At 36.4% G+C, this 15,514-nt stretch overlaps 1 protein-coding gene across 2 annotated transcripts in view; it reads left to right on the top strand.

Moving 5' to 3' along the window:
* wu:fj29h11 (uncharacterized) overlaps positions 1-15,514 on the top strand; it is a 106,338-nt gene that overhangs the window by 14,015 nt on the left and 76,809 nt on the right. Inside the window, exons 1-4 of one of the 2 annotated variants that reach the window (XM_061908775.1) lie at positions 1,983-2,119; positions 9,624-10,321; positions 14,447-14,603; positions 14,692-14,978. In XM_061908775.1, the coding sequence (XP_061764759.1) occupies positions 9,635-10,321; positions 14,447-14,603; positions 14,692-14,978 (1,131 nt within the window). In that variant the 5' untranslated portion in view covers positions 1,983-2,119; positions 9,624-9,634. Of the gene's footprint in view, positions 1-1,982; positions 2,120-9,623; positions 10,322-14,446; positions 14,604-14,691; positions 14,979-15,514 lie in introns of those variants that run through there. The other variant, XM_061908776.1, reaches the window with a different exon arrangement.

The following is a 15,514-nucleotide window of genomic DNA, read 5'->3' as shown; positions in this document are numbered from 1 at the left end:
ATTGTTTACAAATTTGGTAAATAAAAAAACAACAAATGTATATTTTGTTGTTTTCTGACTGTACCGAAAATGAACCGAACCGTGACTTCTAAAACCGAGGTACATACCAAACCGAAATTTTTGTGTACCGTTACATCCCTAATACATATAAATATATATATACACACACATATATATATATATACACACCCATATACATATATATACACACACACATATACACATTATATATATATATATATATATATATATATATATATATATATATATATATATATATATATATATATATATATATATATACATATATATATATATACAATTAGAATTGACAATGTGGAAATAATTCAAAATTGGCCTTACATAAGATTGAGAACAGTGTGTTGTGTTTCTTATTCTAGCCTAGTCCTTGCTGAGTCACTGCTAATAAAAAATTTATGAACTGGAATGTGAAACTTATGGCATCTTTTGAAATGAGACAGAAATTAAAACATGTTGCTCGAATGCAAGTTCTCAGTTAAGAATTTGTATATAAGTGAAAACGAATAAGAGCAGACCCGGGCAAAATACGTTTTTCAAAAACTTTTTTAGACCTTTAACATAGAATCTGTAGCCGACTATATATATATGTATATATATATATATATATATATATATATATATATACATATATATATATATATATATATATATATATATATATATATATACATATACATATATATATATATATATATATATATATATATATATATATATATACATATATATATATATACATACATATACATATATATATATATATATATATATATATATATATATATATATATATATTTGTTTTAATTTCTGTCTCATTTCAAAAGATGCCTTAAGTTTCACATTCCAGTTCATACGATTTTTATTAGCAATGACTCAGCAAGGACTAGGCTAAAATAAGAAAAACAACAAACTGTTCTCAATCTTATGTACGTAAGGCCACTTTTGAGTTATTTCTATATTGTCAAATAAATATTTTTGTCGTAATCTAGTACAGCTGGAGGGAAGCATCAATATTGATACACACATATATCTATATACATAAGTGTATGTATACATACACAAACATGTATGTACATATACACGTAGGTGTATGTATATGTACACAAAGTATATATATACACATATAAATATATATTGTGTGTGTGTGTGTGTGTGTGTGTGCGTGCGTGTGTGTATTGTGTATTCATACATACACAAACACAAAGTTTTGTTATGTTTTTTTTAGTTGATAACTTAGGTTTCATTTCCTGGAATATGGGAGTGTCACTTTATATCTTATACAAATGTATGTATATATATATATATATGTATATATATATATATATATATATATATATATATATATATATATAAATAAATAAATAATGTGTGTGTATGTATGTGTGTGTATGTAATGTATATGTATATTTATGTATGTATATGTATATATATATACATATGTGTATACAGTATATATATACATATGTTACTGTATATACATATGTATATATAGACATGTGTATATATATATATATTGTGTGTATGTGTGTGCGTGCGTGTGTGTATTGTGTATTCATACATACACAAACACAAAGTTTTGTTATGTTTTTTTTAGTTGATAACTTAGGTTTCATTTCCTGGAATATGGGAGTGTCACTTTATATCTTATACAAATGTATGTATGTATGTATGTATATATACATATATATATATAAATGTGTGTGTATGTATATGTATGTAATGTATATATATATATATATATATATATATATATATACGTATGTGTATACAGTATATATACATATGTTACTGTATATACATATATATGTATGTATATATATACACATTTGTGTACAAACACAAAGCGTTGTGGTTTTTAGTTGATAACTTAGGTTTCATTTCCTGGAATATGGGAATGTGAGGTGAGCAAGAACAAGGACATTTAGATGACTGAGTGTGTCACTTTCACTTTCGTTTCTTGCTGGCTGTGGAGAACCAAACCTGGCAGGATAAGGGGAGGGATTAATAGGATAAAACAAGACAGTCTTTCTTGCTCTTACTCAGTAGTTGAAACCTATCCAGACTGAAAGGAAATAAGGTAAGACAGTCTTTGTATTTGCGACGAGTTTGATGGCTAAATATATTGTATGCGCTGAATAGAAAAACTCGAGATTTTACTCGGAATGGCAAAGCATATGTACTTTTGGTGATTCAACAGTTTCGGGAAAATTTTTTAGTACATTTTTGGACTTTATTTTGAATATTTAATCATTAAATTAACTTTTTTCTCACAAAGTGCCACATCAGAAAGGTTTTATTTAACTAGTGTATTTAATATTTTACATTGAATACAGAAAAATTCAACACCTTTTTATATATTTCTGTTTTATTTATATTCTAACGGACTGTGTCCTACGCTATGTTCCACGATAAGTTTATTCAATGTTCACCAGATGTTGTTTCCCATGATATTGAAGGCATCATTGTTATGGGCAGCTTTGTCCGCCTATCTTCTATTTTATTTATGTAAATTACACAATTGACAATATTTATGTAAAAACCATAAATAAACTACACAATTGACAATATTTATGTAAAAACATTGGATATTATACTTTTGTTATGTTTATGGTATGTTCATATTTTCTGTCTTACTTATCTTTCAGTCTAAATGAAGGAAGAAGTGTAAAGAAATAAAATTAAAGAGGGAAAATAATTTAAAAGGAGACTCAATTCTCAACAAAAACTGGAGCTTTTTTTTCTTTAAGCTTTTAACTAGCTGCACACACTGGAAACGAATAGCAAGGGCACAATAATTAAGTTATTGACAGTGCAGTGTGAATGATAGCTGTTATGTTTACTTTGCAATTAGGTAAACACAGTTTCAAAGGAATATAACCTGCATAGGCACTTTCTGACGAAACATCAACATTTCAAAGTCAGGCCCATTCCGTTTTTCTTTGTTTCTTACATTTAACAAAAATAGCACATACTTAGCCAATAACACTTTTCCACCCAGGCCCGCATATAGAAAATAAAGGACATAGGGGCGATTTTTGATATGCTTTACATTCTGTTTCTTAAACAAGGTTAATTGTCTAATTGTGTTCTTCTTGTGTTGTGGAATACTATGTCCATATGTAGCTATGTAGTACTCCTTCACGTTGTGTTTTTCCCCAAAAGACAGCACCCACTCATTCTTCTGGCTCAAACATGGTTTATTCTGGTGAAAAAAATCATAGTGAGTCTTCAATAAGCCTTCTATACATTCATAAACCGTCACGTGGAAGACAACAGACTGACGAACACATTAACACGACAAAAATAATACACAGTACCAGGTGAAAACAATAATAGTGAGTCTCCAATCAGCCTTCTTTACATTCATAAACCTGTACGGAAATAAAACGAAACAAAACTAAACATAAATATGTCTCTTTTAGGCCTACAGCTAGCCTGCTAATAAGTTAGCTGAAAGCTAATTCGTAGAGCGCCAGAGGGCACAATTTACCGTCACGTGGAAGACAACAGACTGACGACACACACGCGTTTCAGCCTGGAAGTCTGCTGTGACGTGTGACGTTCAATGACCATAAAAAAATGTAGGAAATGACAGTACTAAACGTAGAATAATAAAAATTGAGAAATAAAGACTCACATTACATAATGTGTAAATGTAATAAATTAGATAAAATGACATAAAAATAAGATCACATTAAGACGAAAACAGTAGTAAGACAGTAAGCAATTGAGATCATAAATTACCTCTGTTACACATATACAGTTGTGATCAAAATTATTCAACCCCCACACAATTTTGGTGTTTTAGCAAGTTGGACATTTAGTCCGTACTTTGTTTATAGTCATATCAAATATCCATCCATCCATTTTCTACCGCTTATTCCCTTTTTGGGGTCGCGGGGGGCGCTGGCGCCTATCTCAGCTACAATCGGGCGGAAGGCGGGGTACACCCTGGACAAGTCGCCACCTCATCGCAGGGCCAAATATCATATCAAATAAAGATGCATTAAATAGAAAAATGCAGCTTGAATTACAACATTATATTTTGTAACATACCAAACAGTGTCATTTCTCTTAATATCTCATAGACAAAATTATTCAACCCCTTGAAGATCATAACTCTTAAGAACAGAATTTGAATAAGGTCTTTTCAATCAGGTGTTGAAAACACCTGTAGATGTGATTAGAACCATAACGAGCAACAATTAAACTGATTGAAAAAGACTGTGACGCTCAGCTTCTTGTAGATGGTCAATGGTGTATTTGCAACATGGTGAAGTCCAGGGAGTGGTCAAAGAAGTCAAGAGAGCAGGTAATTTCTCTTCATAAGAAAGGATATGGATATAAGAAAATAGCAAAGACATTACACATTCCAAAAGACACAGTTGGGAGCATAATTCGCAAGTTTAAAGCTAAAGGCACAGTGGAAACACTACCTGGGCGTGGTAGAAAGAGGATGCTGTGTGCAACTGCTGTCTGGTATTTGAAGCATACAGTGGTGAAAACCCCCCAGGTAACAGCTGAGGAACTACAACAGGACATTGCAGAGGGGGGAACGCAGGTTTTGTCCCAGACAATAAGGCGCGCACTACGAGATGAAGGCCTCCATGCCAGAACTCCCAGGCGCACCCCACTTCTGACTACCAGGCACAAGAAAAATAGACTCTAGTATGCCAAAAATCATCTGGAAAAACCCCAAAAGTTTTGGGAAACTGTTCTATGGAGTGATGAGACAAAACTGGAGCTCTTTGGGCCTATGAATCAACGTTATGTCTGGAGGAGAAAAAATTATGCTTACAAAGAGAAGAACACCTTGCCTACTGTTAAGCATGGTGGGGGGTCAATCATGCTCTGGGGCTGTTTCTCTGCCTCAGGTACCGGGAATCTCCAGCGCGTTCAAGGCATTATGAATTATATTTCCTACCAGGATAAATTAGCTGCAAATGTCATGAAGTCAGTGACGAAGCTGAGGCTTGGGAGACGTTGGACCTTCCAACAGGACAACGATCCCAAGCATACCTCCAAATCAACATCAGAGTGGTTGCCGAAGAAGGGCTGGAAGACTCTGGAGTGGCCTCCACAGTCGCCAGACCTAAATCCTATAGAAAACCTGTGGTGGGACTTGAAGAAGGCAGTTGCAGCACGCAAGCCCAAGAATATGAATGAACTGGAGGCATTTGCCCAAGAAGAATGGGCTAAAATATCTGTAGATCGTTGCAAGAAGCTTGTGTCCGGTTATGTATCACGTTTGAAAGATGTAACTACTGCCAAAGGGTGTTCTCCTAAATACTAAAGATGCATGTAACTAGGTGGTTGAATAATTTTGTCAATGAGATATTAAGAAAAATGTTCTTATTTGGTATTTTGTAAAATACAGTGTTACAATTTAAGTTGCATTTGTCTATTTGACACAAATTTATTTGATATGACTATAATCAAAATATGGAATAAATGTCCAACTTGCCAAAACACCAAAATTGTGTGGGGGTTGAATAATTTTGATCACAACTGTAAATATAAACGGAATACAATGATTTGCAAATCATTTTCAAACCATATTTAGTTGAATATGCTACAAATACAACATATTTGATGTTCAAACTGATAAACATTTTTTTTTTTTGCAAATTGTCATTAACTTTAGAATTTGATGCCAGCAACACGTGACAAAGAAGTTGGGAAAGGTGGCAATAAAAATTGATAAAGATGAGGAATGCTCATCAAACACTTATTTGGAACATCCCACAGGTGTGCAGGCTAATTGGGAACAGGTGGGTGCCATAATTGGGTATAAAAACAGTTTTCCAAAAAATGTTCAGTCTTTCACAAGAAAGGATGGGCGAGGTACACCCCTTTGTCCACAACTGTGTGACCAAATAGTCAAACAGTTTAAGAACAACGTTTCTCAAAGTGCAATTGCAAGAAATTTAGGGATTTCAACATCTACGGTCCATAATATCATCAAAAGGTTCAGAGAATCTGGAGAAATCAATCCACGTAAGCCGGAAACCAACATTGAATGACCGTGACCCACGTTGCCTCTTCGGCCCCATGCGAACAGGCTTGGCCACCAGGCGCTCGCCATTGTGGCCCAGCCCCGGTGACCTGCGTCCGGGCGAGGGAAATCTGGGTCCATGATTTTTTTTCTTCATAAAGGTCTTTGAGGTGCTCTTTGTCTGATCCCTCACCTAGGACCGGTTTGCCTTGGGAGACCCTGCCAGGGGGCATAAAGCCGCCGGACAACATAGCTCCTAGGATCATTGGGACACGCAAACTCCTCTACCACGATAAGGTGGCAGCTCAGAGAGGAGATAACCTATTTGGTGACAGTCAATAAAAAAAAGGAAATGTTTTGCTTAACCTATTTGGTGACAGTCAATGAAGGAAATGTATTGCTTAATGTTGGAGAATTTGGCGTAGTCTTTGTTGTAATTTTAGAGTTGTCTTCAGCTGCATCAAATTTTTGTGAGTTCTCTTTCACATTCTTATAAAATGGGTTATCTTGTATAGCGCTTTTCTACCTTCAAGGTACTCAAAGCGCTTTGACACTATTTCCACATTCACCCATACACACCCATTCACACACTGATGGCGGGAGCTGCCATGCAAGCCCCTAACCACCAACCATCAGGAGCAAGGGTGAAGTGTCTTGCTCAAGGACACAACAGGCGTGACGAGATTGGTAGAAGGTGGGGATTGAACCAGGAACCCTCAGGTTGCTGGCACGGCCACTCTCCAAACCGCGCCACAACGTCCCCGTGAAGTGACGTTATCTTCGGTATTTCATCAGTTCCTGATGTCTCAGACAACAAGTACTTAGGTATCTGCCATTTACCTTAATGTATTGGCACTCCAAGAGCCTTGGATTTTCCCCTACCTCATTAGGTTGCGTGCTTTTTTGAAGATGTCACCGTTGCTTTTTTTCACACATGTTTGTTGCTGTAAGATTTTGTTCCTTTCAGATGAACTTTCTGCCTTAACAAAGCCACTTTGTTTTCTGTGGGTGAACTTTATAATGGTGACAGTTCTGGTGTTGTTTCTGCCAGACATTGGAAAGCATGTGTCAATGTTTTTGGCATCCACATTCACTCCCTTAAAATGCAGAAAGTTGACCTGTCGCTCGGTTGAAGAAGCATCTTTTTCTGCTCCGGCATAAGGACTGCATGTACTCTGGAGTAGGCATGTCCCGATTCAGGTTTTTGCACTTCCGATCCGATACCGATATTATTTTTGCACTTCCGATCCGATACCGATACTGGCCTATCCGAGCATGTATTAAAGTTTAAAGTTATTTAGCTTACTTAGTTGTCAAATTCATGCTGAAAAGGATTTTAGTACTCTTGATAACAACTAGCCAGCTGAATTAGGTGAGTTTGAATAATACACAATAGTTGGTATTCAAGGATAAACACACAATATCAAAAATTATACATGACAAACAGAAATGGCATCATTAAACAGTAAAAAAGTGAACAATATAAAGTGCAAATAATGCTGTAAACATTATTAAAAAAAGCAAAACACACAAACAACCTGAGTGGGATAAAATGTCTATAACTCAGCATCAATACTTGCTCTTGAACAAGTGTAAACTTAAAAAATAAATAAATATATATATATATATATATATATATATATACTCCTTTCATTTGTTTGCCCCAGTCGGGGAGGGGGCAAACAATTGAAGTCCAAGTATAATGGGGAGATTCTTTCTAACAAAGACGAGCACTTCAAGATGCTCAGGTGTCAGCCTGCTCCTGTGTTCATCTATGAGTGCTAAAAAGCCTCTCACTCTAAAGAGTCATTAAAATGTCTTACAACTTTACCACCACGCTTAACTTTATTGTGGCATGTTTTGCACTCCACCTCTTCATCTTTTTCGTTTTGTAGGTTAAAATTATCCCACACAGCTGACATTTTTACCGTAACTTTTAGTTCACACGGCCGTCTTAACGGCACAGACCTGTGGATGTGTTGAGGGTGTGCTGGAAAATGCGGAACGGAGCTTAGGGAGCAGCAGAAGAGTGGAATGTATTATTTAAATCGGTGCGTTGGAAAACACGGACCATATTTTTTTTTAAAACTGGATCTGGATCGGCATTTTTCCATGCCTTGCCTATACGCATTTTTTGGCTAATATTGGCGGCCGATCCGATCCAAAAAGCGGATCGGGACAACCCTACTCTGGAACACAGTCACAATCTAATTTTTTATGCAAGCAAAATTAAATAATTTGCGATACATTATTTTGCTTCTACAAAGCATTTACTCTGTCTTCTAGCCCTCCCATTTGTTTAGAAAGTGTTGAAATACTATTTCTCCTTCCCTTGATGTGTTCTATGTATTCTGCTGTCTGTTATATTATATTACCAGTCCATATCCTCATAACATGTTTTCTTTTCAGTGTGACCTACATCATTCTAGTAAATATTTAGTTGTGTTCTCAGAATATGCCACAGGCCAATAAAGAATAAACGGTAAACCGCAAATGTTCCCCCTGGCAACATTTCGGACTTCCCTGCTGTAAACACTATTAACTTGATGACGAGACTACACTTGACTAAGGCAATGCGAGGCAAATTTATTTGTATCCATCCACTCATTTTTTTTTACCGCTTATCCCTTTTGGGGCCGCGTGAGGTGCTGGGGCCTATCTCAGCTGCAATCGGGCGAAAGGCGGGGTACACCCTGGACAAGTCGCCACCTTATCGCAAGGCCAACACAGATAGACAGACAACATTCACACACTAGGGCCAATTTAGTGGTGCCAATCAACCTATCCCCAGGTGCATGTCTTTGGAGGGGGGAGGAAGCCGGAGTACCCGGAGGGAACCTACGCAGTAATGGGGAGAACATGCAAACTCCATACAGAAAGATCCCGAGCGCAGGATGGAACCCAGGACGTTCGTATTTTGAGGCAGACGTACTATTTGTATAGCACATTTAATACTTAAGGCAGCTCAATGTGCTTTACAGTATCAATAGAGCGATAGAAATACATTGAAAATAATCTTAAAATTATTTAAAATCTTCAATAAATACATTTCATCAACATTAGCAAAAAATCCCCCTCTCAATCATACGCAGTAGACAAAACATTGGATTTAGCTTTGCCTTAAAAATGTTAATGAAGAATGAGGGGTTTAGTATGCACATCACATATATCATTACTTTCATATTAACTGTCTCACAAGTGTAAAAAGTCACCACTGATATGTGTGTTCCAATGTGTGATTGTGGAATGAATGAATAATGGATTCTCACCTCTCACTGTAAAGCAATTTATGTATTTAGAAAAGTGCTATTTTATCCATTAATAATATTATTCTAAACGTGAAATCTTTAAAACACTCAACAAAGATTAACACAACAGCAAAAAACAGGCAAGTTAGTTATTTAATCCTTGCTTAAATGAGCACTAGTTAGGTACGCTTGAGGGGTGTTAATGTCACACACTCACGGTTCAAACTCCAACTACTTTAAGGCAAATTTTATATTGTCTGTTTCCAAATTGTGCAACCTTTGTAGGGTTTACACGTTGCAAAATAACAATGTAATTTGTTTTTTTTTCCTCTTGGCAGCATTAATCACGATGCAAAAAATACTGGAAGAGATTGTTTCCATGGTGAAGCAGCACCCAGAAGGACTGCCTGTGAAAAAACTCTCTCAGTGCTATAACCAAACGTACCATCACAACCTGACTTTATCTCACCTGGGCTTTCAGTCCAGTGAGGCTCTTATCCATTTTCTGGACAAAGATCTATTTACAAAGGGAACGCTGGTGTTTCACAAGGACTACAAGAGCAATGAAGGTGAAGTTGAAGCAGGAGCTGGCGCTGAGGCTGGTGTTTGTGGATCTTCAGGAGGAAAAAAGGAAACAAGGCGGGCCAAGGAGACAAAGATGAATATTTTGTCCATGATGAAGGAACTTCCAGAGGGGATTCATGCGAATAAGCTGGCAACTGCTTACAAGCAGAGATATGAAAAAAAAATCAAAATAAAGACCCTCGGTTTCCATTCTGTTTTCTCTCTAGTAGCAACCTTAAATGATCTGGTGGTTGAAGGGGAAATGGTATTTCACAAGATCCACCGGCCTCAAGATCTGCATGCAGCAACATTGGACAGCAGGCCTGCAGTGAATGGTCATACACACCCAATTCCAACCCCTTTGAGTAAACAGAGTGCCTTAAGCGAATCCCATTCTGTGGATCCTCACTGCTCTGGATCCAAGCCAACTGCTGAGTTGGACCAACAGCATCTATACCAGAGGATTGTGGAGGTCAGTAAATGTATATCCATGGAATATTGGAAGTGAATTCTATTCTACTTTTGAATCAGCAACCGGAACATCACATCTTACAGGAGGCCGTGTGTACGTTGCCTGTAAACATTTTGCAAAACCTTGTTTTTTTTTAGTACTAACACCAACGAACACAACATAGGAATTGTATCACAAATGGTTGACCTCCACTTTCTTTATACAACTTCACCAGACAAATACATACATACATACGTACATACATATACATATATATACAGATTAAGGCTGCAACAACTAATCGATTAAATCAATTAAAATAGATTATAAAAATAGTTGGCGATTAATTTAGTCATCGTTCGTTGGATGTATGCAATGCGCATGCACAGAGTTTTTTTTCCCCCTAAACCTTTATTTATAAACTGCAACATTTACAAACAGCTGAAAAACAATAATCAAAATAAGTACAAAAACAGTACAAAACAGCGCCAGGGCGGCGCGCAGCCCACGTCTCATGGGTAGCAGTGAGCCAGCCAATGATGTGTCATGTGCAGCTCACGTGACCACGCCGTCTATTTTGTTTGGAAACGTTCGAAAAATGGTGGAATACAGATATTTCAGCAAAGAAGCATCTCGAGGTTATAAAAGTGTACGACCTAAGTCGTCAAAAGTGTCGGAACACTTTACTTTAAAGACTTCATACTTTAAAGACTTCAAAGACGACATTTCCTGCAAAACGTGCAGCATGGACGTGGCACGAAGGACAACATTGCTTCGGCAGCACATGAAGAGGAAACATGGATGAAGGGAAGAACTCCACGGTACGTAACTTTTTTAAGTCCATGGTCCGATTATATTGATCCGTTGTGTCCGTCTTTCTGTGTTTTTAATATGTTGTTAACGAGATTTTTTTAAGCCAATAAACGGACAGAAATATCTCAGGTTGGCTTCATAATGGATCAATGTAGCCGGACCCGATAAAGCTGTATAATATTTGAGTGACGCTTTAGTAATATAAACGTTATGAAGGTGCTGGAATATTTCATGCTATTATTCACTGGCAGCCCAAAAAGAACAGAAACTTGTACAATATCTGACCCAGTTCTGATCTGATGAGTTACATTTCTGTGTTATTATTGTTGTATGCTGCATCCCCAATGTCCATTTATTTCATTTAGCTTTTTTTAATGTGGTGGTGTAGATAGGTATATAGATAGATATATAGTACTTTTGTTGATTCCCTCAGGGAGTTTCCTCAGGAACATTTAAATTCCAGCAGCAATGTAGAGAAATTGACATCAAATTTTAATAGTAAATAACGGGGGTTTAAATGTAACAAAAAAGAAAATATTACAATAAGAATAAAAATAAAAAAGCAACATAAGAATAAAAATATGACAGTAAAAATAACACTATAAAAAGAAAAACTAGGCAGCAGTGACCATGATATGAAAATATTTGCCTTTTCCATCAGAAATTATTAAATAAATCAACTAAGTATCTATTGAGTTACATCTAAATGTTGCTACTATGTACGTTCATGATATGGTTTCTCTCATTTCAGAAAGAAACAAACCAGCATTAGCGACTTCGTACAAAGGAAAGTGTGCACACCAAAGCAAGCGGCTGCATTGACTGATGCTATCCTAAATATGCTACTAACTGACATGAGGCGACTATCAATGGTGGATGATGACGGTTTCAGAAAAATGATTTACGTCCTTAACCCTGGTTACACTCTTCCCTCGAGGACCCATTTTACCAAACTGATGGAGAGGAAATATGAGCAGACATTTCAAGTTTTGTAAACTGACATTAAAGCCACCCAGAGCAATATTGTTCTGACCACTGATGTGTGGACAAGTGTAGCCACGGAAGCCTACCTCGGCAATACATGCCACTACATTGGAGACGAATGGAACATGAAGTCAATTTGCCTTACGACCATGCCACTAGAGGAAAGACATTCAGCATCCAACATTGCAGAATGGTTGGAATAGGTAGTAGGCAGGTTTGAAATTCCCCTAAGCAAAGTTATTGCTATTGTGCATGACAATTGTGCACTTTATAAAAAAAAAAACTTTCTTCTAACACTTGCCTTATTATTGTTATGTTTGGCAAGTCGAAAGGACATGGTGCCAGTATGCATTTTTTTAAATAAAGTATTGGAAAGGATAGAAATGTATTTTTTCTTTTTTATCCGATTATTAATCGATTAATCGAAGTAACAATCGACAAATTAATCGATTATCAAATTATTCGTTAGTTGCAGCCCTAATACGCATACATATATACACATAATTATACATACACAGTATATACATACATATATACATTCACATACATATACATATATATATATAGCCTCATACATATATACATATATACACATATTTATACATGTACAGTATATACATACACACACACATATATATATATATACATACATATATACACATATATGTGTGTATACATATGTTTATATATATATGTACACATGTATGTATAAACACATATGAATGAATATATGTGTGTATATAAGTATAGGGGCGGCCCGATGGAACAGGGGTCTGTGCATGTGCCTCGCAATACGAAGGTCCTGAGTAGTCCTTAGTTCAATCACCGGCTCGGGATCTTTCTGTGTGGAGTTTGCATGTTGTCCCCGTGACTTTGTGGGTTCCCTCCGGGTACTCCGGCTTCCTCCCACCTCCAAAGACATGCACCTGGGGATAGGTTGATTGGCAAGACTAAATTGGCCCTAGTGTGTGAATGTTGTCTGTCTATCTGTGTTGGCCCTGCGATAAGGTGGCGACTTGTCCTTCCGCCCATGTGCAGCTGAGATAGGCTCCAGCACCCCCCGCGACCCTGAAAGGGACAAGCGATAGAAAATGGATGGATGGTATATAAGTATATACAGGTATATAACACTATAGATGAAGACATGTGTGTGTGTGTATATATATGTTTGCATATATGTATATAACACTATAGATGAAGATGTGTATATAAATGTGCATATATATGTGTATGTATACTATATATATACGTATACCATATAGATATACCAAATATACGTATACACTATATATATATATATATATATATATATCCATCCATCCATTTTCTACCGCTTATTCCCTTTTGGGGTTGCGGGGGGCGCTGGCACCTATCTCAGCTACAATCGGGCGAAAGGCAGGGTACACCATATATATATATATATATATATATATATATATATATATATATATACAGTATATTAGACATAATATACATTATGTACTGTATATATTTTAATTATATATATATATAATTAAGATTCAATTATCACTTATGGACGTGTCCCATGTTTTCTGTGTCCCACAAGCCAATTATTCACTATGTAGTAGTACATTTAACTGAATTAAAAATAATCTTGAAATAGTTTCCATCTAATTTTACTTCATTTTCTATAAATTTTTTCTCAAAATAATGAAAGAAAGGGTCTTCATCTGCCACCAGAAGAGATTCTGTTGATTCAGTCTCAACTGCCGGTAGCCTTCAAAAGAACAATGTGACGGCCTCTTCTATGGCACACATCCTTACAATGGGACTTATGTCTAACAAAGATCACATGGAATTATCCCTTGAATAATAATATTACAAAAATGCTAATTATATAGTAATATAACATATTTACATGCTCGTATTTCTTGCCAACTGTATTTGCTCTTATTTTTAACAGCAAATTTACACCACAAATATTTATTTTCTTTATTCTCAACAAATACAGTAACAAGACAGTACAGCCCATTTTTGTAAAAAAAAGCAATAAAATAAAATAAAAAATATGAATTGTACACTTGCCAACATCTTGCCACTATGTTTCCTTTACTTTAGTTGATAATCATTTTGTCAATACAAATGTATGATAATCTAACGCAGGGGCAATGCTTTATCACAGAGAGGACAAACATGGTTTCACAATTACAAAAGGCCCTATGAACGCAACCATTATGACCCGCCAAAAAAGTGGGTTTGACACAACTCAACTCAGTGCAGTTCAATTTTCTCATGTTCTTTTTTACAGCACATAAAATAGTTGTGACATTCTTCATTTTAACTGTGCTCAGTCAAACGTGTTCTTCTGAAGTTATTGATGTGTTCCAGGTTGTTAAAAAATTCAAATTGACTGAACCATCCATGGACCAACTGGAAGTTTGCTATTTTGAGCACTTTAATGAAAAACTCCCGTTTGAACAGTACATATCCACCTATGACAGTTTGCAACCACCTTGGCTAAAATATCTGCCAACTCCACAGCCAGGTAAACAATTTTGGTGTTCAGCAAATGAAATTTTATATATGCTCTTTTCCTACATATTCAACAATTTGTCATATTATTTCCTCACTAGTACAAAAACAGGCTTCCACTGCTGCTGCTGCTCCTACTGCCGCTAGTGTTCCGTCTGAATGTGACTCAAAGACAAAAAAAGACAACGCCACTGTGTTCAGGGAAGGTTTTAATACTCAATTAAGAGAGGTACATAGAGATAATGTGCGGTCCCTAGAAGCTTTGGAGAAGCTTGAAGAATTCCAAGGAAAGAGGAAGAGAGATCTAGATCCAGACATGATCAGCAGTCTGATGGAAGATGTAATACGAGACCTCGCAGGAGAGGGGGAGCTGGTCACCAGAGAGAAGGTAAATACTAAAAATGTTTTGTTTTTGGAATATAAGAGCTATGCTACTTTTTTTATGTTCTTCATGAAATACATTACTCACAAAACATTTTGGGATGAACCTGATTAAAATATTTTGAGCTTCTAACTCTTGAATGCACAACAGATGTGTGATGCATGAATCAAATGATAAATGTCCTTTTTTTGTGTGACTCCCGCTGGTTTATGCTACTTACTTGCTTAAGGTTTTCCATCGTATCCGATGACGACAATCCATCTCTAAGTTTTGTGAGTCCTCATGTGGCTGAACATTCCAATCCGTGATCCTCATGATCTGCCACAAACAGAGCAGTTTAAGGCACTGGCTGGGGGTACGGGTGTGGCAATGGCTTCATGCCTTTTTTGACGCTTCCTGGCTCGTCGATCACCTCGGTCCTCCTCAAGCTCATGAACTCCTTGTTGGAGAACCTGTCGCCAGGTGGAGCGTTGGGCTACAGTGTCCTCCACGTGGGCCGGTTTCAGGCTGCATTTCTTCATGACAGTTTTCATTTGATCTTT

This window comes from Nerophis ophidion, linkage group LG08, assembly GCF_033978795.1.
Source record: "Nerophis ophidion isolate RoL-2023_Sa linkage group LG08, RoL_Noph_v1.0, whole genome shotgun sequence".
Taxonomy (NCBI): domain Eukaryota; kingdom Metazoa; phylum Chordata; class Actinopteri; order Syngnathiformes; family Syngnathidae; genus Nerophis; species Nerophis ophidion.
The sequence above is the reverse complement of the archived record's forward strand: the minus strand, read 5'-3'. Positions and strand labels throughout refer to the sequence as shown.